This window comes from Spinacia oleracea, chromosome 4, assembly GCF_020520425.1.
Source record: "Spinacia oleracea cultivar Varoflay chromosome 4, BTI_SOV_V1, whole genome shotgun sequence".
NCBI classification, from domain to species: Eukaryota; Viridiplantae; Streptophyta; class Magnoliopsida; order Caryophyllales; family Amaranthaceae; genus Spinacia; species Spinacia oleracea.
In genome coordinates, this window is record NC_079490.1 from 167643273 (window position 1) to 167667008 (window position 23736).

Genomic DNA, 23736 nt, shown 5'->3' on the forward strand with positions numbered 1-23736 from the left:
ATAATTTCGTCAAAAATATCAATAAGCTTTTTCATGGATAAGGATGAAAGTGATCACATGCTTCGATTTGTGACTTCTGCAAACGAGATCTGAGTCCAGACTTTGCATACGGATACAAGTGATTTAAAAGAGTGATGTTTAAAGGCTGATTTTTCACAAAATCACTCTTTTAATTAGAAGATGATTTTTGTTAAATTTACGTTGATATAATGTAAAATTCGTTTAATTTTTAGTGATTAAATTACCAAAAATTGATAAAAAAAAAAAGGAAATTTTGGTATTTACTACCTTTAAAATACACCACTTTTGTATTTACTACCTTATGAAATTTTTATTTTAAATTACTACTTAAACTTTCAATTTTTATTTAATTACTACCACTTTACAGTTTTCTCATTTTAAAATTAAGATATCTCTTTCGTTTGTTAATCGTTTAAAGCGAATAATTAAGTTGGAATGGGTTTTAAATTCTTAATACAAGTATGAAGGATCAAGTTATGCTGATTCTGAGACGATTTTGTTCACCATTTGTTTATATTTCTTCCACGATATCCGAAACCGCATCGAGGAGTTTTAGCTATATTTTTAGGCTAAGGCCTCTACGTACGGACTATTTTCCTTATCAGGCACTTAGGTTTGATCTACTGGTCAACTACTTGGGTACGACCGTACTGGTTTTGGATCCTCTAGAGGTCTAAAATATAAATGATCTGGACTCGAGTATACTACATACTGAGTATTTTTTTTTAAGATTTGATCCCTATCTAATAAAAATCCTATTAGCTTGACTCTAATTTTGTGCCCATTGACTACCATGTCCAATAATCAGGTCTACTTCTACTGCGATGTCTTTTAGCTATTTTAGGCACGACCATACACAGTTCAAAGATAAGTTCATAAACATGTTCCTTCCATTTCATGCATATGTACGTAGTACTACATCGCAAATTGGATGGTACAGGCGTGTGCACGTAGCTCTAGGTGCACCGGGATCAAAACGACCAACATTAAATATAAAACGCGCGTTTTTATTAAATTCCCAGAAAAAAGAACAATGCCCTTGAACAAAAGAACAATTCCCCTAAACAGAAGAACATTAAAGGCTCTGTTCTTTTCAGCTATGTTTATCGCGTTTTTATTTGATTCGTTGTTATTTTTGCGATGTATATTCTTCTGGGTTTTATATTTTGAATTCAAACTATGAAGAGGGGAGAGAAAGTGTGAACTAGATTTTCTTAAATGGGTTTTAGAGAGAGAAAGTAATGAAAATCCCCAAAAATTCATTGATTTTTCTGCTTCAACATCAAATTAAATTGATTTTTCTTCTTCAAACCTGAATTCTGCAGCTGGTAATCTGATTTTGGGAGGTAATTTTTCAATTTTGTAATAATAAATGGTATGTTTTGATGATTTTGATTTTGTAATAATTGTGTTTTTGATGATTTTGACTATGTTGATGATTTTGATTGTGTAATAATCGTGTTTTGATGAATTTGATGATTTTAATGAATCAAATTATGTAATAACACGCTGATTTTGTTGAAATCGTTGATTTTGAAGATTTTGATTACGTAATTACGATTTTTTTCCCAGAAAAGAACATTTTAACCTATTAAAGGAACATATGTTCGTATTAAAAGAACAGTTTCATTATGCTCGTATTAAAAGAACAGTTTCATTATAGTAGAAAAATAGACCATTTGCGTTTCATAATTTGTTCTTTTATTTTACTGTGTTCTTCTTTTTTATTATTTTCAATTTTATTTGCGTTTCATAACTTGTTCTTTTTATTTTATTGTGTTATTTTTCTTGTTACTTTTTATTTATCCTTTGTTTCTTTGATTGCGTTATTTTTCTTGTTTTTATACATGTTAACCTATTATTTTTTTCAGATATTAAGAATAATGTGCTTGATAATTCATAACAGAATGATGAAAATGATGATTCCGAATCATATGTTATTGTGGGACAAAGTACTTGACTTGTTCCTTTTAGTCTCTATATTTGTTCTTTTAGTCTTTTCATTTGTTCTTTTTATAATACTCTGTTAAAATAACAAAATAAAAACACGTGCACAGTTCTCATTATGCACTCTTTAACAATTTTTCCTTTCTCCTTCTTTGTTCTTCAATTATTTGATTCTACTTCCTATTTGTTCATTTTCTATTTTTCAGCAACTATATATATAATAATTGTACTTATGAGTCATAACCATTAGTCATTTTATAAATACATTTTAGAGAGAGAAAGAGAAGATGATTTATATTCTCTCAACATAAGAGAGATTTTTTGAAAGAGAAAGAGTTAGATGGTGAGTGATAGAGTAAAAAAAACATTTTCTCCTTATTCTCTCTCTAAAATTCCTTCTGAATGTTTCTTGTTTGTTGAAAATGAGTGAATTAAGAAAAAACACTAGTTCAATTTGGTTAGTTTTCGAAGCAAGAGAATCTCTGGAGAGCGTGATATTTTCCGAGGATTGATATCAGTTTTTTAAGATTTATTAAAAGATATTGATGTTCCTGATACATGTTGATCAAGTGATTAAGGTACGTTTCCTTGTTCTTTCCTCTAATGTTCTTTTTCAAGTTGTTATGTTCTTTTCACAACTTTACTTTTACTGTGTCATCAACATAGTTTGTTCTTTTAAATCAACATAGTTTGTTCTTTTATATCAACGTACATAGATTGTTAAAAAAGAACATATAATGGTTTGAAAAGAACAAATAACACTTAAAAAAGAACATAGTCCGATTTGTGGTAAAAGAACAAAAAATACTTTTAAAAAAAATATAGATTTAGTTTTAAGTGCATCAAAAAATCTTCGTTTCGTCTTTTTAATTAGAACATAAAATCGTTTGAATAGAACAAATAACACTTAATAAAAGAACATAGTTCTGATGCGTGGGATAAGAACAAAAATACATTTAAATAAAAATATAGATCTAGTTTTAAGTGCATCAAAATATCGTCGTTTTCGTCTTTTTAATTAGAACACTAAGTGGTTTGAAAAGAACAAATACAACTAATAAAAGAACATAGATTTGTTGTTCTTTTCGTCCCTTTCATTCTGTTCTTTTGTTTGATAAGGAAAAAGAAAATGTTGTTCTTTTCCATGTGTTTTGTTCTTTTTTCTTCTGTTTTGTAAAAAAGTTGTTGTTCTTTTTTTAATTATTTTGTGTTCTTTTTAACTTATTTATGTTTTTTAATATTTAATAACATTATCGATAATTTTTTTTTTTTTTTCTGTTGTATTTTTCACACGATGTTCTTTTTGAAAAATAATTGTTCTTTTTATAGTTTATCAGGAGAGAGAATATGTTATTTTCATTTTTGTATATTTTCTTTAGTTTTTTAGCATTAGTGTTCTTTTCAGGTTTTAGTTAATGTTCTTTTCGTTTACTTTATTATGTTCTTTCTGTTTAGTTTGTTATGTTCTTTTTCGTTTTCTTTTAATGTTTTTGCGTTTTGGTGCAGGTGCACGTAGATCTACGTGCAGGCCCCTGCACCATCCGCGCGTTGGTACTACATCCGTTTCATAAAGATATTTACAGTTACTGTTTGCACAAATATTAAGATAAACGTATAAAATTTGGTTGCATATGATAAAATATATATAAAGTAAGAGAAATGTGTAAAAACGTGGGTGGATATAAGAAAAAAAATGAATAACATGAGAAAATTGTCAATATTGCGGGGTAAAAAGGGTAAGGTAGTAAATTTTCATTGTTAAAAATAGAATAAAGCTAAATGTAGAAAACATTATGAAACGGACTAAAACAGAAAGTGTAAAGATCATTTTGAAAACGGAGTTGGTATTTTTTTCCCGTGAAGTTTCGAATGCTTAATTGCCCCATTCTAGCTAGTAAACGAACAAAATGAATTTATTTTAAAAGAAATTATTGATGTTTTGTTTTGATCCTATTCCGCAATTTGGGATGATAATAGCATAATAACGTATGTACCAGAGGATAATGTTACTATTTTATTTTAGGGGAAGATAATGTTACTATATTAGTGTTATACAGACTACAGTCTATATGTAAGAGCTTCCATTAATAGAGATGGTGATGAATCTGAAATTGAATCTGGACTCGGTTATCAGAAATTCTTATTTAATTGTGGTGTATATATGATAAATATTGTACAATGAAATTAAAGTGAAATCAAAATATTCAAAAATTACTCTGGTATAATGTTAAGGATGTTAAGAAATATTCAATTTTTATTGATAAAAGTTTTATACTTTAATCACTACAAAAAGTTGTATCATTAACGACGGGAAATTCCGTCGCTAAAGATCAATAATCATTGATTAATGACGGAATTTTTTGCCGTGAACCCGTCATAAAAGGGGTCGTCGTTAATGGAAAATTCTGTCGTTAATCCGTCGTAAAAGACATTTGCGACGGTTGTTCCCGTCTTTGTTTGTTGTTAGACACGTCGCAAAAGCCTTTTACGACGAGATTTTTGACCCGTCGTAATTAGGTTGTCGTTAAAGATACAAATTTTTTAGTGAATAAATACTCCGTATTATCCATTCAAAATCACTACTCCGCACTAATGAATAAAGAAAACTATGTAGCTAGCCCTTTAAAATGCTCATCCTTCAATTGTTTTTAATAATATAAAAATTAATCAAAATATATTAAAAGTTATAAAAAACTGAAAAATTAACTCCAATGTACAATAAATTTATTGTACACCTTGTTTATGTATAGACGTTTTGTTTTGTTATTAACCTATTGGGGCAAATAATGTGAGAACGTGGGAATAATTGAATTGTTATGATCGAGTCATTTCTGCATTACTCGAATAATTTAAACAAACAATAACAAATTCCGGGTACGTATGATGTCCTGTCTATAAATACACAAGTATTAAGCTCTTCATACTCATTCAGAAATAAAAGTGTAAAGCTCTTCCTTGCAGTGCAACAGGAATTATTAAGCTTTTCATATTTCTGAATTTGAGATCGAGTTGAGGTAGGCTCTACTCTTCATTTCAAGTAGGAGTAAAAGAGTTTATTTGTTTGTTTATTTTTAAAAATGAATATAATTAGTTTTGCAATTTACATAATAATACTCTCTTTGTTCCTGCATTACTCCGTTTTATATCATTACATGCAATTTACATAATACTCCGTATAATATAATTAGTTTTATATCATTTATGCATTACCCCGTTCCTGAATACATGCAACATTACATTAGACTTTTGCATTATTCATACATTAAGTCTAACCACATTTCTTACTGGTATATACTCCTTTCACCTCGGAATACTCGAAACGGTTTGACTTTTTCCACTATTCACATAATTCACTTTGACCCTATTTTATTTCAAGTAAATGAAAACAAATGTTACTCCTTCCGTCTCTTTTTGTTCTTTACGTTTGGTATTTTCCACGCGTTTTAACAATTAATTAATTTGCATCGAGATTCCTCAAATTTTTTTTATTTAAACAAGATAAATTACGTTTATTTATAATGTTTTCATTCTTATCAAAATTCTGATATTGGAAAATGAGAAAAATTTAATGTCCCAATGGAAAAGTGTGAGAGATTAAATGACCTATTGAATTTAATTGGTTAAAATAATAATTGGACACAAATTTTGATAGAATACTAAGTCATTTATGTGATAATATAAAAGGAAATGTAAAGAACATTTTGAAATATCCAAAAAGGAAAACGTAAAGAACAAAAAGAGACGGAGGGAGTAGTATATAATATATTGTTGGCTTCATCTTAATATATATTTTCAAAATATTACTCCATCCGTCCCGGAATACTTGACCTGTTTTCCTTATCGGGTCGTCCCTTAATACTTGACCTGTTTCTAAAAATGGAAATATTCTAACAATATTATATTATTTCTCACTCCACCTCTATTAACCCACCTACCCCCTACTCCATACAAAAAATAATTAAAAATTCAACCCCTACTCTCCCTCAACCCCACCTCTTAACCCACCTCCCACTAACTACATTAAAATAATACCCCACTATCAACTACTACCTATTAAATTAAATAAGTCAATTCAAGTCCCTTAAACTCTGTGCCGGTCAAACCGGGTCGAGTATTCCGGGACGGAGGGAGTAATATTTTATAAGTTTTTATAATATGTAGTTAAAGATATTGGTGGTCAAAGTTGTGCATTAGCAGACATGTATAGTCAAAACGTTGCGAGTATTTCGAGATGGAGGGAGTACAAAGCAAATGCTATTGTGTACGGAGTAATATATAGTTGGATTAGCTTAATAAAAAGCGAATGCACGTTATTATGTACGGAGTAATATATACTCGTAGTTGGATTAGCTTAATGTATATTTTTCAAATATCAATTTTTTAATTGTTATGTAGTGTTATTATTTTGACAGGTTGAGGTTTGGGAAACATGTCGGAGATTGAAATCCAAGCGCAGAGTGTAAAGAACCCAGAAGCTGATTATGAGAAGCTGGTATCACTACTACAAAAGTTGGAATAAAGAACGCATAATGGATAACAGTCAAGTTGGATAGACGCTTTATAAAACTATATAGTACACCTCCGTTAGATAACCGCTATATAAAAGGAATAAATACATAACACTCCCCAACTTAACCGCTTTGTATTCTGTTTACAAATTTTAATTATTTTTTTAAGAATATTCTTTTAAAATTTTTTAATTATTTTTTAATAATAATAATAATAGTAATATGGCCATATGGGCGTTTGGTCTCCTTTTTTTCACCAAATGATTTGCGATTCTTTTAAACCTAAATGTACTCCAGCAGTCGTCACTCATACGAGTAAAAGTAAAACCCCTCCTCCTTCATCTCTCCTCTTTCTCGAGTGTGGGTAATTGACTACCCTTCATCTACGCTTGCTGGGCGCATCACCTCCGGCGACGCTTGTTGGGAGCATCACCTCCGGCGAACTCTGAAGCAAGTACAACATCCGATCTATGACGGTGCACAAAGATGATTAAGTTCTGGTGGTCGTGGCACAAACCCAGAATATTTCCCCAATTATGGACTCCCGACATCGCTCCATCTAAACTATCTCTTTTCATCCTTGACACCAACTATCAGATGAGTACTTCCTCAATACCTCTTTATTCTTTTAATTTTGTTGTTTTCCCACCTATTCTCAATTGTTTTTGATGTTTAATTTTGTGGAATTTGGGAGATTTTACTTATAGTCGTAGTAGGAAATACGAATTAGGGATTTTTTTATAGAGTTAATAATGATAACAATTATAATCATGGTAAATTTGATGATCCATTAATAACAGTGATCAATTGAGTAAAAGATCAGATGGGAGATTGAAAAGATAGGTGTTTGGAAGAAGAGTACAATGGTAAATAAAGAGAGACAACCAGCAAAATGGGGGATTTTATACACCCTTGATTTAGATGGTATTATGTGCAATAGCTGTGGGCCTGTAACGGGAGATCCCTCTATGATTTCAAGTTGCCTTTTCTATCTCTTCAGCTTCTTCTCAGTTCAAATGAGTTCATTTATTTTTCAGTTGTTTAATTTAGAAAAATTTCCATATTTGTTGTTGTTGCTGCTTAATCAGGCCGCCAAAGTTCGATCGTTGACCAAAATGCACTTTGTAACTCTCTCATTTTTTATTTTTTAATTATGAACTTAAATTGATTTTAGACTATGCATATCTGCAAGATTGTTACTCCGTTTTTGTTAATTTAAGAATTCTTGATTGTTTAAATTTTATATGCTATCTGAATTTGTTTGTTTGATATGTCTTTAATTTGTATAGAATATTACCAACTTTTCTAATTCTTTTGTTTTCTAATTCTTTTCTTTTTGGGAAGTGATGAATTTTATTTGATGACTTATAAATGGTTAAGAGCTGCTAGAGGATCAGAAATGTATCTTTCTTGTCCCTTTTTCTGTCTGCATTTGATGACTTGTAAATTGTATCTGTCTGCTATCAAATAATAGAATGAAGCATCCAACACAATGAACAACAAACAGAGTTACCTGCAAGGAAATCGAAGCCATAAGAATTCATGTCTCAAGGAAATCGAAGCCATAAGTTATAATGAACCATACTATCTTACATGTTTTTGTAATAGATCGCCTGATTGTTAGTAACTTAGTAAGTCATTAAATTATATGTCAAGTCATTTATCATCTATCATGCTGGTAGACTAACGAATATAGTTTAACAGTACAATATATTAAGTGGCTCGTTTAAGGTTGGTTTTGAACCCTGCAAAAAGTGAGCTAATCTTAAGTAGTATTTATAGCCTATTTCTAACACCTTGCCATTGGTTTTGAGTGTTAAAATGTCAAATTTTCATTTAATCTAATGCCTAATTGTTATCTATATTTTTGTAAAGGTCTATACTCCGAGGAATGCGCCTTATAGTAATGAGGAAATCGATGTGGTTCGTGAGCAATGGACTAAGTTTTTTACAAGAAAATAATTATTATTGGCATGGGCTTAGAGTTGTTGTTTGTCTGGACTTGTGTCTGCACCTCCCTGCGATTCTGTTGCTGTTGTTGTATTGTTTGTCGTTCTTTGTTAAATACTATTTCTGCTTGCTATCAGTTCATTTCTTACTCTTGCATTTTAACTTGTCTTGTAGTATTTTAACAAAGCTCCCACGTATTCTCAAACTACTATTGATGCGGTAAGGGAGAGGTGGATCTCATACGTTACCGAATATCACCAACCAAATAACGATGAAAATGAAGATGATGATGACGATGATCTAGTGTGACTTAAGCTAGCTCAAGGAGACGGTTACCTCAGTTTAGTCCTGCAGACGAACTGCCAAGTCTACCACCAGTAGACAATTCCACCAATATGGTCCATGATGTTGCTGTAGAAGATGTTCTTGCTGTAGAAGCTGCTATTGTTGCTGTTACACCATCCCCTGTTGTTGCTGCCACACAATCCCCAGTATGTTGCTGCTGCTACAGAAGCTCCAGCGACTGCTGCAGAGGCTAGCTCTTTAAATTTTTTTTTGATATTGTATTTTTTTTTGCCGTACCTTGTGTAGATCATTTGTATTTTGTCAATGAATAATAGGATTTTGTTATTGAATGAACAATATTATTTTGTTAATAAATGAAAGGATTTTTGGAAAGATCGTGTGGATATCATTTTTATTTTATCTATTTAGATTTGGTTTACAGACCTAGAATCGTAATATCCTATTTTAGGGATGCGCGTGCAGCTATTTTTGAATAATATTAAAAATAAAAGGGGTAGAATATAGAACGGTTATGTAAGGAAACTGCTTTCTATCTTAATATTAAACAGGAAGTATATAGTACGCCTATGTACGAAAGATGTTCTGCACCTCAATATTTAACAGGAGGAATAGAGGACGGTTATGTACGGAAGGCGTGCTTTATTATAGAGTATAGGAGACGGTTATGTACGTTAACCGTTCTATATTCCTTCTTCATTTTCTGATTTTAGGAAGGGAATAGAGGACGCTTATCTCTTATCACTGTACTGTATGACTAGGTATATAAAACGCTTCTTTTACCCGTTTTATAAACTTTATAGCGCGTTGAGTTGGAGAACGCCTCTAAGGCGTCCTATAAAGTGTATTTCAACAGTACTCTATGCCCTTTTTTGTAGTAGTGTATTGGAGTTGGATAGTAAGGCGGAAGTGGTGTTGTCAACAACCACCGCAAACTTCGGCAAAAGCCCACGATTACATATAATTGACACACATTTCTGGTCTGGCCGTGCCATTTCAGGCTTCCCTGCTCTTCATAAGAATTTCTATGCCGTTCCTAAGCAGCAAGGCACCCTTCCTCAAGGCATCAAATGGGGCCTCGTCTATGCTGATGGCGATGAAACTACTGCTCGTAAGTGGGTTGCAGCTTTTGATACCACTGCCGGCAAGGTACGTACATACACGTGTAAATATATAATCTATATGTTATTTATAACTTTAGGGTTGCTTTATACTCCCTTTGTTCCTAAATAAATGTCCACAATTTTAAATCGGGTGTTCCCTAATAACACTACAAGAAACTGTACCATTAACGACGGGAAATTCCGTCGCTAAAGGTCAATAGTGGTGGGATTTCATGCTGCGAACCCGTCATAAAAGCAGGGGCGGATCTTTGTTATAGCTGGGGTGGGCCTGGCTCCCCGACCGAAAATTTTTATAGTGTATTTTTAGTTACGGCCTCCCCTAAAATTTGTGTATAATTGTATAATTACATAGTATATTGCTTAATTTTTTTCTACCGCCACCCTCATAAAACCGTTCAAGGTCCGCCACTGCATAAAAGGGTTCGTCATTGATGGAAAATCCCGTCGTTATCCCGTCGTAAAACCATTTACGACGGTTGTCCCCGTCTTTATTTGGTTGTTAGCCTCGTTCCAAAAGCCTTTTACAACGGGATGTGTTGTCATTAATGATATTCTTGTAGTGTAAGTGTCCACTTTCTATTTGTGGACATATATTTTTTTCACTTTTCCATAAATTATGATCGTTTTTTCTTACACATTCTACAATTTTCCTACTTTTCTATCCACACATCCACTCTTTCTTTTTTTTTTTTTTCTTTTTTTTTATCAATAACAATTATCTACTTTATTTTTCCCCAAAAAAACAATCTCAGTCATTATTTTTTTATACACTTTTCATTTTCTTCAATTAATGAGAATTCCCTCGATATTGACACTTATTTAAAAAACGGAGGGAGTATATATTTCCATAATACGTACACGTTTAATTAACTAACACTAAAATATTACATACTAACTTAATTATCCGTTCCAAAATAAATGCAACTAATTATATTTATTTAATGATTTTTCTTTGAAGGCTTATGCTGAAGCTGGACCAATAGGTCCAGTCGACTGGAATGTTGTTGAAGTTAAGTTGGATGCATCAGAAAGCAAAAGCATTTATACTGACCCAATTATGGGAGGCATCACCACAGCTGAGATTAATGGTCTTACCGCAAAAGCAATTTTCAGTGGATGATTAACTTGCTAATTAAGATCATTACTACTACAACTATGTATGCGCTATGCAACAATAATAACGATCCTTGTGTTCTCTATTTACCAAACTTGCTTTCAAATAATTTAAGGTGTGATGTTTCCGTTTGTTTTATTGCTGAAAATGTTTTAGTTTTAGTTTGTCATTTGGCAGAAATCGTTGAATATTAATAAAATGTGTTTTTCTTTAATTACATGATTTTCCTGTCTATTTATGTACTAAAAGTTTCAAAATTAGGTATACAAAAGCAGATAATTAAGTATCCACAAATTTCCATAACAATATTAGAGTTCACTTTACAAAATCAAAGGAGGTTCCACCTTAAAATTAACCATATGACGATGAGGGGAGTAGCTCCTTAGCCTTATTAAGTGATTAACTCTTTCATCTTTTATATATTAACGTGGGACACTCACATCTGTTGTTTGGGAAGACTATGCTTCAACATGGAGCACCACGTACCACCACCTCAACCAATTTTGGTATATGCTCGGCCTACGTATATAGCAATGATTGCTTCCCGTTTCTCTCACTCGATTCTTGCAACAATTTGCGTGAATTTGGTAAGATTTCAAGCAACAACTTGATTGAATTTGGGGTGAGTAATTTTCATAAAATTAGGGTTAATAGAATAATTGGGCATAAAACGATTTTGTTCTTAATTAATCAATCTTTTTGGACATAAATTAGGTATGAAATCGAAATTAAAGTAAGCTAAATAATTAGATTATTTACCCATAAATTTTGAATTGATCTTGGTAATTTTCGGATTTATATTTACATAAAAATCAAATACTTTTAGTGTCTTATAAATTCATACAATTAATCACATATTAGTTGCATAAATTAGATTATAAATCGAAACATTGGGATAATAAAATCAGATTTTATTGCTTTGATTGAGTATGGCATACGTGTTTTACGAGCCTGTATGTGTATAGAATCAATATTACATACAACCAAAACAATTAAAAACAATATTTTAATTTTGCATAATCTATATACTTCCTCTGTACCGGAAATATCGCACCATTTTTTTTACACTATTCGCACTACGACTTTGGGCATTTTTTGTGATTCATAGATAAGAAAATTGTAGTCTTGTGGGGTCATGCTAGATTCTCATCGATATATATTTTCTAAACATTAATTTTTTATAATTTTACTTAAACACGATTTGAGATATTAAGAGTCAAAGTAATGTGTTAAAGGAGTAAAAGTCAACCATAGTGAGATATTTATGGAACGTAGGAAGTATTAAATTCTGCCGCAATTGAATCAAAATAATAAAAAATATGCACTACTACAAAAACACCTTTGCGAGTCGCCTCTAAATTGCCTTTAGTGTCGACTATGGTGCGACTCTGAAGCAAGGGACTCTAAAACTTTTGGTGTTTTGGAGTCGCCCCTTTGAGGCGACACGAATATTATTATATATGTCGCATGTTATGGAAGAGGCGACACTAAAGATGTATTTTTCAAAAAAATTAATTTATTGTTTAATCATTCCGAGTCGCCTATTATACTAAGAGGCGGCACGAAAGGTACTTTTTAATTATTTTAAAAGAATTAATTAACCTTTAATGTCGCCTCTAATCTCAATAGGCGACACGGAAAATATTTTCCGGAGTTATTTTTACAAAATTTTTAGTTAACGAGTCGCCTCTAGAGTTTATAGGCGACACGAAAAAATATTTTCCCGAATTTTTTTAATAATCGAGTCGCCTAACATACTAAGAGGCGACACGGAATATATTTTGCAAAATTATTTTTTTAAATTAGAGTCGCCTCTTAAGTATACAGGCGACACGAAAAATATTTTCTAAATTATTCTTAAACCTTTTAACCCATTTTGGGTCGCCTATTATCCCAAAGGCAACACGAAAAGTATTCTTCTATTTTTAAAAAATATTAATTAACCATTAGGAGTCGCATGTAGTTATAAGATGCGACATCTAAAGTGTGTTTTAGGTTCTCGCTAATTTCAATTACGTAATAAAATAAATAATAAATTCACTAAACACATAAATAGAGAGTTGCAGAATTACATAAAGATTTTTTATTAATTAAAACAAAAAAGTTGGTTCAACAAGTATAAATAACGTATTGCAAAAAATTAACCTACAACTTGTTATAGTTTTCGATCTCTGAAAACTAGAAAATGACTACAAACAACTACTAATAAAATATCTGCTCCATTTTCCTCGAACAGGGTTCAGTTGGGAATATTTTATATGAAATGAATTAGGATTTGTCGTGCAAGGGCACAACCCTCATGTTAATAGGCATGATGTGGAATCTCACCTTTTGTGAGAAGGAACTTGGTAGTAATTTCATTACGTCTTGATTTATCACTACTACAAAAATAGTCAAAGAGACCTTTAAAAACAGACCCATTGATGAACATAACGGGTCTCTCAACTATAAGAGATCTATTATTAAAGATAACAGGTCTCCAATATACACCGGGGCCCGCTAATTTACTATATGTAAAAAATTAGAGACCCTTTAACTCACCTAACGGGTCTCTACATTGCAGTGGGCCTACTACTTTTTTTCCCGTCAGACAAAAGAAAGACCTCTCAAAATACCTGACGGGTCTCTTCTCCCACCAAATATTTTTACAGTAACAATAAATTATGAAAGCCTCTTCTCTCTCTTCTCACAACTCAGATCTGCTTCTATTTGAGTTCCTTCCCATCTATATAGTTCTTTCTATCCTCGCACAAAATCATCAATAAACCATGGTTTCTTCACCATCCATCCCCTTCTCTCTCTTCCTCACATTTCAAAATCGCTTGTAAATCTATTTTGTATGTTTTAATTAACTTGAAGTTTTGGAAGGGATGTCGCAACAGCCTTAGGAGCCACCGCACCAGAGAGATTCAGGAATCAAGAATCGACCTTAAACTCTTCAAGATTTCCCGTGCTCGTATTCTTAGAAAGTGAAAATGGTATAGTTTCATCGATTAATTCCTCGATTTAATTGCTCTAGTTTTTTTTTTTTTTTGAAATTAGGGTTTTGATTGTGTTGCATTTATTTGGTTTCAGGCTCGAGACAATTTGTATGTGCTTAGTTGAAGTTGAGAAATCGCTAAAGCCTTTCGATTCGTGCTCCATGCCTGTTCTTTCTGGTAAATTGTTGATTTCGCCTATATTGTTGATGATTTTCTGATTTATTACTTCTATAGTCCAAATAATTAGTATCCGCATAAAAGTAATTTTTGGAGTATACGCTTGAGGAATTGCGTATGTTTAGGGTTGAAGAGCATTAGTCCATTTTTTCCCATTATGCTTCAGAGATGTTTGTGTGATACTGCTAGTCTTTGACCACTGCTTGATTATGAGATAGTTAAATTATCAGGTGCTATGATTTGAGTGGATTTTCATTGAATTTCTTGCTTCAAAGTTTCAACTGTATTCTTATTGAACTTTCTGCTTGCAAGTCTGCTATCTTTCGAACCTCCTGATGAGTAAACTTGCAGACCTTTATATAAAAAAAGAATTAGCTTATAAAGGCTACATAGAAACCTTAAAGAGGAAAAAAATGCTAAGTTACAGTGATTGTTTGTGAGATGTCACTACTCAACATTTAGCAAACTACAGACTAGTTAACATATCTTGTTTTTGGTGTTTGGTTGTTTAATAGAATGGTTAATAGTTAACCAAGGACTAGGATCCCTGAATATAGGGGGGGGAGGTAAGAAGAAAAGAATGACTGTTATAGGTGATTAAGAGTTTTTATCAGATGTTTATAATTGTAGTTTTTATCATGTTCTACACTGATTAATTATATTCAAATTAATCTACAGAAAATACGTTTAGAGTATTAGAATCTACTCATCAGTCATGAACCAGATCAGGGGCAGTTGGAAATGTCTATCAGTTGCGGTGTCGTCGTTGTCTCGTCACATTCAATTCAAAGATGATTTATAATAAATGTCTGGATCTACTTTTTGTTGTGTTTTATTATTTACGTGAATTCATTGGTATTGAATTTTGCTACTAAGAATATGCTTAGCCTGGTTTGCAATTAAGCTTCTAATTTTATGAGTTTAATTTTGAGCTTTAACTTCTGTATATAATCTGACTTTCTTATGCAAATTCTACATTTAACTAGTATTATACAGACTTGAAGTTGTCGTTACTAGCTACTCCCTCCGCCCTTCTTTGATTGCCCTTTGAGCAATTAAAAAGGGCCGAAGGGAGTAAGTTTAATATTGGAAAATCTTCTTTTCTCTAGGCCTCATGATGTACTCCGTATCATTCTCATGTAAATGTCCCGTGTTGTTACTTTAAGATATTTTCAATTGGCTTTGCATCATAATACATTGGTTTTCTCCTTGCAAGTAGGTTCTTGTAAATGTCTGAGATGGACCAGAAATATAAAGACTAGGTAGTTAAAGAAACTGGGGTTTCTTCTGAAGTATAACCTTTTTAGTCTTTGTTGGTTTTGTTTATCAGGCAGCGGAAGAGGACTACTGTACTAAACCAGCTAAGACTATGAGGCCTTTCCATGCTCTTCTTGATGATGGCCTTATAAGGACACCTATCACAACCGAGTTTTTGGTGCTCTCTAGGTATATTATGGTTTTATTGTATTGAGTGGGAATGCATTGCCTTAATGGTTGGTTTTCTAGAACACTCATTATTGCAATGTAAGTTCAATTAGTGTTTGATTAGTGACCATTAAATCTCATAATCTATAATTCCAAATTAGGCTTCATTATTGGGTCTACTGTATTCATGTCATGAAAATCACACTAGTTATCCGTTATGGCTTGTGAAGCAGGGAGGTCTTATAGAGCATAATTGTAATATTTTGTTTCAAACTCTCAACCAAAGCTGTGATTCTACATCTATTAAGTGTATTTCCTGGATACAAAATTTGTAATTATTGTGTTTGGATTTGATAGTCTTATATAAATTAAGAGTTATCATGAAATGCTGTAAACTGTTAACATCAAATAAGAGCTTAAAAAGAGATTAATATGCAGATGATATTTAGTCATGTTACTTGATTAGTTTTCTTTTTTACAGCATTATTTTTTGTTGATTGCAGTATTGAAATAGATGAAGAAAGGAATACAATTACAAGTGCAGTTCAAGCTAAAACAATCAAGGTGAGTTCAAGCTTTTTTTTAACCAGTTTGGTCTCCATTAGATTTCCATTGGCTTTGGCCGACTATTTCAGGCCTGAATTTATGTGAACTAGCAATAACATTCTTCTCTACAGAGTGAATATGAAGAGAATCTGTTTCACTGACATTAGGAGCTAGGAGCTCAAATATTTATCGATTGCTATAACATGCAGCTTTATTATGAGAAAATTGTTACATTCATTCCTATTTGTCTAGATAGGGCTTAAGATTTAGGACTGTGGAAATAGTTTGGGAAGGGTTAAGGTATTGATCGTCTGAAAAGTTAATTAAGAGTCAACTGTCAAGGTGAAAAGTTAAGTGTCAGCCAGTTAAGACATCACTCTTTCTATCTCCAGTAGAACTTCTTTCATTGGAGGTCTTCTCTTCTCATCTAAGTTCAAACATTGTTTTCCAAGATTAGCAATGGCGAGAAACTCTTCCTCTGAACCCTCTTGGAGGACTTGTGAACCATTAGCCTGTAACTTTTGTTTTGTTGGTGGCAGCTAGGATCTTTGAGTGACTGTCACAAATTGACGGAAACCATTCTTAATTGGAACACCAATCTTTAACCTGTTGCCATTTCGTGAAACTACCCAACCTTTGGGAGCAGATTTAGCCCCTCCCGGCCATATGATGGATTCAAGGCTAGCCATAGCAGAGGCATGTTTGCCATATGATGGACTCAAGGCTAACCTTAGCAGAGGCATGTTTACTGCTATTACTTGATACACAATCTAGGAACTAGTACCATGACACTAAAATCTGGACAGAATTTTCAGGAGTGTAGGCTGATTTTACACCTTCGCCTTTATTTGTTAAAATTTCTTGCTTGAAATACAATCTAGGAACTAATACCATTGCAACGAAACTGGAGAGTAAATTTCAGGCATGTTTAGCATATTATATTGCAATTTTGTTCCAGTAACAGGACTGTACTTCTGCACTCTGCAATTACCTGTAAGGGCTGTGACTGCAGTTACCTGCAAGGGTTGTAACTCTCGAATGTTGCAGCTGCCCTTGGCCTACAACCTGAACCACCCCCTTAACAATTTTTTTTATTTGAGGCTTTACCTATTTTGTTAACGATTATAGAACAATATATGCATTTGTTTAACTACTAATTATGCTACTTATTACAGTTTTCTGAAGAAACTTATTCATCGGAAAATGTGGATGAGGTTAGAGACATGTGGGTCGAGTATTTGCTCAAGCAAAAAGCGGATCAAGAAAACAAAGTTGATGGTATGGAAATAGCTCCATGAGTTTCGGATCCAATTGTTGATAAATTGGTGTGAATGATTATATTTTGGAATTGATTTTTGTTTTACATTTTTGGAAATTGCAATGTAAAGCTTTGACGTTTATGCAAATTACAGTTTATGTAAAGCTTGCGTTTTGAGCATTACTTGTGGGAAATATATTTTTTTTGGTAAAATATGGATTATGGATTTGTTCTCGAATTATTACAAATTATTTATTATAGCAGGTGTGGTTTTGTGCGTTTGATGCTTGCTGGCCGGTAGTTTAGAGGTGTAAACGCAGGTTGAATAAGCATATTAATTTTGAATATATTGTTGATCCACCTGTATTATTCTGCTATTATCGATTTCTTTTGTTTTTTTTTTAAAAAAAAAGGTTGCAAAGAGACCCGTCAGTGTAATAAAGGCTCTCTAGTTATAATAATAAAAAATTCAAAGAGACCCCATATCTAAGATATTAGGTATTAATTTTTAAACAAAAATAATAATAAAAATAGCAAAGAGACCCCCTATCTACATATGAGGTCTTAACTGCTTTAATAAACAAAAATAAAAATATTCAAAGAGACCTCCTATCTTACTTATGGGGTCTGAACCTTTTAAAAAAAAGATCTCCCATCTCTGATAAGGGGTCTCTTTCCCTTCTAAAATATATTGATCACAAGTCCTAAAGGATTAAAATGAGATTGTTTTGGTTGTCGTTTATTAAATGTATGTATGTATGTATGTATGTATGTATGTATGTATGTATGTATGTATGTATGTATGTTTGTTGAGTCTCGAGTTCGCCTTTAATAAAATATTAATAAAAGTAAAGTGCAACCAGAACAAGCTTCAAAACTCTTGGAACGTATATACCTTGAGTATGAACAATGGGGGGAGACTTGCAGGAAAGCTTGATCTCCTACTAATGATACAAGACGTTGTTTCATTTAAATTATGCGCTGGAATTCCGTCGGTATGGCCCGACACTCGGTATGGTCCGATATTCATTATTTATTATGGTGTTTGGTGGGCTCCCAACACCCTTCCTTTTTGGAATATTCTTTTGGCCCGTTTGAAGCTTATTCTAATTAAATTGTGAGTCAAGAGTCAACTCAAGAGTCGAGTCTTGTATTCATGATTTGTTTGTTATTTATTAAATGGTTTTTGCATGTTGATTAGTACTTTAGCGAGTGATGCATGTTTATAGTCTTATTTCACTCTAGCCTTGTAAGTACTCAACTTTTGCTGACTACGTGCTTTGTATCTTTTGGTCATGGTCTTCGCCTTAATGACCCTATGATCTGTAAGGGAATACAGTTAAACATAATAACATGTGCGGAACAATCCCCAAAGCCAGGAAACATGTATAAAGCACAGATTAAGCAAACTTACATTCGAAGCGTGTTTTCCACAATAATATGTCAACGAACACGAACAAAGAACTCCACTTGTCGTTCCTCTACTTGGTTCACCGACACGTTCAGATCCGTCTTGATTATCATAGCTTAGACAATCGATCAAGATACTTTGCCTTTTGGGATGAACGCACTATGGAGGCACAGAGAGAATTAGGGTTCTCTGTTTTCTCCTAGGGTTGTGTGTATTGTGTTATTGTTGTGCTAAGTTGGAAAATAGGTTATAAGGTTATTTACATAACCTTACTAACCGACCAAGCCATGAGGCAAGGCCGGCTAGAAAGCCCGCACGCCAAACACACGGACACGCACAACCAGTGGGCCGCGGGCCGCGCTGCTGCTGTGTCGTGGTCTTGGCCCGCATGCACGCGCACAGCTCCGCGCCACAAGGGCCTCGCTGCTGCTGCGTTTGCTTTTCTTGCTCGCCTAGTCGTGCCCGCCCCCATGGGACTTGAGTGCTTCGTGCACTCGGCTCATGGGCCGCTCCTCGTATTCGCGATTAAATATATTTCCGATATATTATTTATCGTTTCGTATACGACGAATCACCGTCGTACTATACGATTTATTCGTCTCGCCTAGCTTACGAATATTCGCGATACGATATACGATTCCGATGCAAGGTCGTATCGTATAATACGTTTCCAACTTAAATCCCGAAAGGCTATTAAATGAATTTCCGATTCATTTAATCCGGTGATCTGTTACGTGTCATTGGTGTGACCTTGTAGGTTTAGTCAAGAGTAAGTTGTGAGTTCAATATCCATTAGAACTCACTGATCGGAAGCATTGCCCCAGCTAGCTGTTCCGATCACTTGATCTCACTGAATTAATTGTTCGCAATTAATCTGAACCTTTGGTATTAGACTTAATGCACCTTGGGTGAAGGGCATTTTTCCTTCAATCTCCCACTAGTCATTCAGACAAATGTGCATCCACATTCCTTTATCACTTAGTGTTACTTACTGAACATAAGGTAAGATCCAAGCCATCCTTATTAGGTCCAGAAGTGTTTCTCGGATTACAGAGTTCAACTGTCAAACTTTTGCAGAAGGTTAAGCCTTAGCCATTCTGAGCACGGCCATGCATTTTAGAGTATCTAACTCTCCGAGAGGCCTTGTTACACAACAACACCATATCCTATCAAAGATAGGAGGACAATCCATTCTTGCAATCTATGAACACTCACTTTGATTCATAGTACGCCCAATTACTGCTTTTATAGCCTCCTTTTACGGTGCGATGTTTAGCTAGTATCAAAGCGAACTAATTCTCAAACGAGCAGACATAATCGCTCATGTTCTGAGGAACGGTTTCTAATCACCATTAATGAGCACTACCTATGACATGACTTTAATCACTTAAAGTGTTCTCATGGTCAATCCGATACAAGATCCAATAAGTATCTATGCAAAAGATTCTGACATCCAGTCACTCTAGTTCAAGAAACAGAACTAAGTAATCTACTTGCAATCTAATCTTCATTAGTCATTGGTCGTCCACCTTTCAATGACCTGGATTAGGGATCCTTTGTGACTTCAATATTCAAGTTCACTTATGGGTGTTTCTTTGTCGAAGAATCCATCTTGACATCCCATTTGAATGATTTGAATCACACGGACTTATCATTTAATTCTAAACCACAATTAAATGAATATGAAATAAATAAATTTCATAAATATGAAATGGTTAAACCAATTGTTTTAAACATGGATCTAACAGATGTTCTAAAACAATACTTAGAAAATCAAAGCCATTCTCCAACATGCTTGATTCCCATGGTTGCTACATGCGCGTTGTGTTTCACTTGTGGCAGCGGTTTAGTCAATGGATCCGCGACGTTGTCGTCAGTTCCAACCTTGCAAATCTCGATTTCTTTTCTTTCGATCAACGATCTCTCGAAGTATATGAAATCGTTGCAGTACGTGCTTGGACTTCTGGTGGCTCCTAGGCTCCTTTGCCTGGGCAATGGCTCCGCTATTGTCGCAATACAAAGCCACTGGTCCTTTAATGGAGGGGACAACACCAAGTTCTTCGATGAACTTCCGAATCCAAACAGCTTCCTTTGCTGCTTCTAAGGCAGCAATGTACTCGGCTTCAGTTGTAGGATCCGCAATAGTGCTTTGCTTAGCACTTTTCCAGCTTACTGCTCCGCCGTTGAGGCAGAACACAAACCTAGACTGTGATCTGAAATCATCTTTTTCGGTTTAAAAGCTTACGTCCGTATAGCCCTTAACAATCAACTCTTCTGTACCACCACAAACCAGAAACTGAACCTTAGTCCTTTTCAGGTACTTTAGGATGTTCTTGGCAGCATTCCAATGCGCCTCACCTGGTTCTGACTGGTACCTGCTCGTTGCACTGAGTGCGAACGAAACATCCGGCCTTGTACAAATCATATCATACATGATGGATCCAATAGCCGAAGCGTATGGAATTCCACTCATCTTTCTACACTCATCAGATGTTTTGGGACACTGATTCTTGCTTAGATATATGCCATGTGACATGGGTAGATGGCCTCTCTTGGCTTCCATCATATTGAACCTAGCTAGCACTTTTTCAATGTAAGTGCTTTGGCTTAGTCCAATCATCCTCTTAGATCTATCCCTATATATCTTGATGCCCAATATGTACTGTGCCTCTCCTAAGTCCTTCATTGAGAAACACTTCCCGAGCCAAGTCTTTACAGACTCTAACATAGGAATGTCGTTTCCAATAAGCAATATGTCGTCAACATACAAGACTAGGAATGCAATTTTACTCCCACTAACCTTCTTGTATACACAAGATTCGTCCTGATTCTTGATGAAGCCAAACTTATTGACTGCTTCATCAAATCGTTTATTCCAACTCCTTCATGCCTGCTTTAGTCCGTAGATGGACTTCTTAAGCTTGCATACCTTTCCTTGGTTCTTTTGATCGACAAAACCCTCCGGCTATGTCATAAACACAGTCTCTTCAAGAACACCGTTCAAGAAGGCAGTTTTGACATCCATTTGCCATATTTCATAGTCATGAAACGCGGCAATCGCAAGGATTATCCGAATAGACTTAAGCATCACGACTGGAGAAAAGGTTTCATCATAGTCAACGCCGTGAACTTGCCTGTAACCTTTTTCTACCAATCTAGCCTTGTATATGTATAAAATTCCATCTTTGTCTTTCTTCAACTTGAAGACCCATTTGCATCCGATAGGTGTGAACCCATCCAGCAAATCAACCAAATCCCAGACTTGATTTTCAGACATGGAGTCTATTTCAGATTGCATGGCCTCTAACCATTTAGTGGAGCTTGGGCTCGTCATAGCTTGCTTGTAAGTCATAGGTTCATCACTATCCAATATGAGAACGTCTAAGTTTTCAGTCAAGAGGACGCCTGTCCATCTATCCGGCTGAAAAATAGTTCTATTTGACCTACGAGGGGCAACAACGTTTTGAGGAACTACTCCCACTGGCTCTTCTAAAGACCTTGGAGGTTCATCAACCTGAACTGCTTCTAAAGAGTTCTGAGTTCGTTGTTCGTCTCGAATCTCTTCGAGGTCTATTATTCTCCCACTTGTCAATTTGGAAATATGATTTCTTTCCAAAAAGACACCGTCACGAGCAACGAAAACCTTGTTGTCTGACTTGTTGTAGAATAATACCCCATAGTTTCTTTTGGATACCCAACGAAGAAACATTTGTCAGATTTAGGTTGTAGCTTGTCCGAAATTAATCGCTTGACATATGCTTCGCAACCCCAAATCTTCAGAAAAGACAACTTTGGAAGTTTCCCAGTCCATAATTCGTATGGAGTCTTTTCAACAGCTTTTGACGGAGCACGATTCAGTGTGAGTGCTACAGTTTGCAACGCATGTCCCCAGAACTGTAAAGGAAGTTCGGCCTGACCCATCATTGACCTGGCCATATCGAGTAAGGTCCTGTTTCTCCGTTCCGACACTCCATTCCATTGAGGTGTCCCATGAGCAGTCAATTCAGAAAGAATACCGCATTCTTTTAGATGGTCATCAAACTCGTGGCTAAGATATTCACCTCCTCGATCCGATCTTAGAGCTTTGACTTTCTTGCCATGTTGATTCTCTACTTCATTTTGAAAATTTCTGAATTTCTCAAACGATTCAGACTTGTGCTTCATTAAGTAAATATAGCCATATCTACTGAAGTCGTCCGTAAACGTTATGAAATAGTTGAACTCACCTGTAGCTTTCGTACTCATAGACTCACATACGTCCGTATGTATTAGCCCTAGTAGTTCGCTTGCTCTTTCTCCCGCCTTTGAGAAAGGTTGCTTTGTCATTTTTCCAAGTAAACAAGATTCGCATTGATCAATCTTCTCTAAGTCGAATGATTCCAGAATTCCTTTCCGTTGAAGTAATTCCATGCGCTTTATGTTTATATGGCCTAATCGACAATGCCACAGAAATGTGAGATCCGAATCACCAGTTTTAGCCTTTTTGGTATTTATTTTATAAATTTGTTTGCTCGTATCTAGCACATAAAGACCGTTTTCTTGTTGTGCAGAACCATAAAACATTCCATTCAAAGCAAAAGAACAACTATTGTCTTTAAACTGAAAACTAAAACCTTTAGAATCCAAACTTCAAACGGAAATGATGTTTCTGGTGATACTAGGAACATAGTAACAATTTTCTAGTTCCAAAACAAACCCACTAGGCAAAGAAATAAAATAAGATCCTACGGCTAATGCAGCAATCCGTGCTCCATTTCCCACGCGTAGATCCATCTCGCCTTTATCAAGCTTTCTACTTCTCCTTAGTCCCTGCGAATTGGAATATAAGTGTGAGCCACAACCAGTATCTAATACCCAAGAAGTAGAATTAGCAAGATTACAATGTATAACATACATACCTGAAGGAGAAGCAACGTTTCCGTCCTTCTTCTCTTCCTTTAGTTTGGGGCAATCTCGCTTGTAATTAATGAC

The 23736-nt window shown here is 34.4% G+C and overlaps 2 protein-coding genes across 2 annotated transcripts; both read left to right on the top strand.

Moving 5' to 3' along the window:
- The first annotated feature begins 9298 nt into the window (after positions 1 to 9298).
- Positions 9299 to 11184, top strand: LOC110776121 (uncharacterized). Its single transcript, XM_056842594.1, has 4 exons — positions 9299 to 9355; positions 9443 to 9480; positions 9608 to 9878; positions 10812 to 11184. The coding sequence occupies exons 1-4, from the start codon at positions 9299 to 9301 to the stop codon at positions 10971 to 10973; spliced, it is 528 nt and encodes a 175-aa protein (XP_056698572.1). The 3' UTR covers positions 10974 to 11184.
- Positions 11185 to 15268: 4084 nt separating this feature from the next.
- On the top strand, positions 15269 to 17394 carry LOC130472142 (uncharacterized). The gene is made up of 4 exons (XM_056842595.1): positions 15269 to 15340; positions 15456 to 15571; positions 16054 to 16114; positions 17272 to 17394. Exons 1-4 carry the CDS (start codon positions 15269 to 15271, stop codon positions 17392 to 17394), a joined length of 372 nt encoding a protein of 123 aa, XP_056698573.1.
- The last annotated feature ends 6342 nt before the right edge of the window (positions 17395 to 23736 follow it).

Coding starts and splice junctions, on each gene's coding strand:
- LOC110776121 (XM_056842594.1), top strand. CDS start 9,299: ATGTACGAAAGATGTTCTGCACCTCAATATTTAACAGGAGGAATAGAG. Junction 9,356..9,442: donor GAGGAATAGAGGACGGTTAT/GTACGGAAGGCG, acceptor TTCTGATTTTAG/GAAGGGAATAGAGGACGCTT. Junction 9,879..10,811: donor TTGATACCACTGCCGGCAAG/GTACGTACATAC, acceptor TTTTCTTTGAAG/GCTTATGCTGAAGCTGGACC.
- LOC130472142 (XM_056842595.1), top strand. CDS start 15,269: ATGTCCCGTGTTGTTACTTTAAGATATTTTCAATTGGCTTTGCATCAT. Junction 15,341..15,455: donor CATTGGTTTTCTCCTTGCAA/GTAGGTTCTTGT, acceptor TTTGTTTATCAG/GCAGCGGAAGAGGACTACTG. Junction 16,115..17,271: donor TTCAAGCTAAAACAATCAAG/GTGAGTTCAAGC, acceptor TACTTATTACAG/TTTTCTGAAGAAACTTATTC.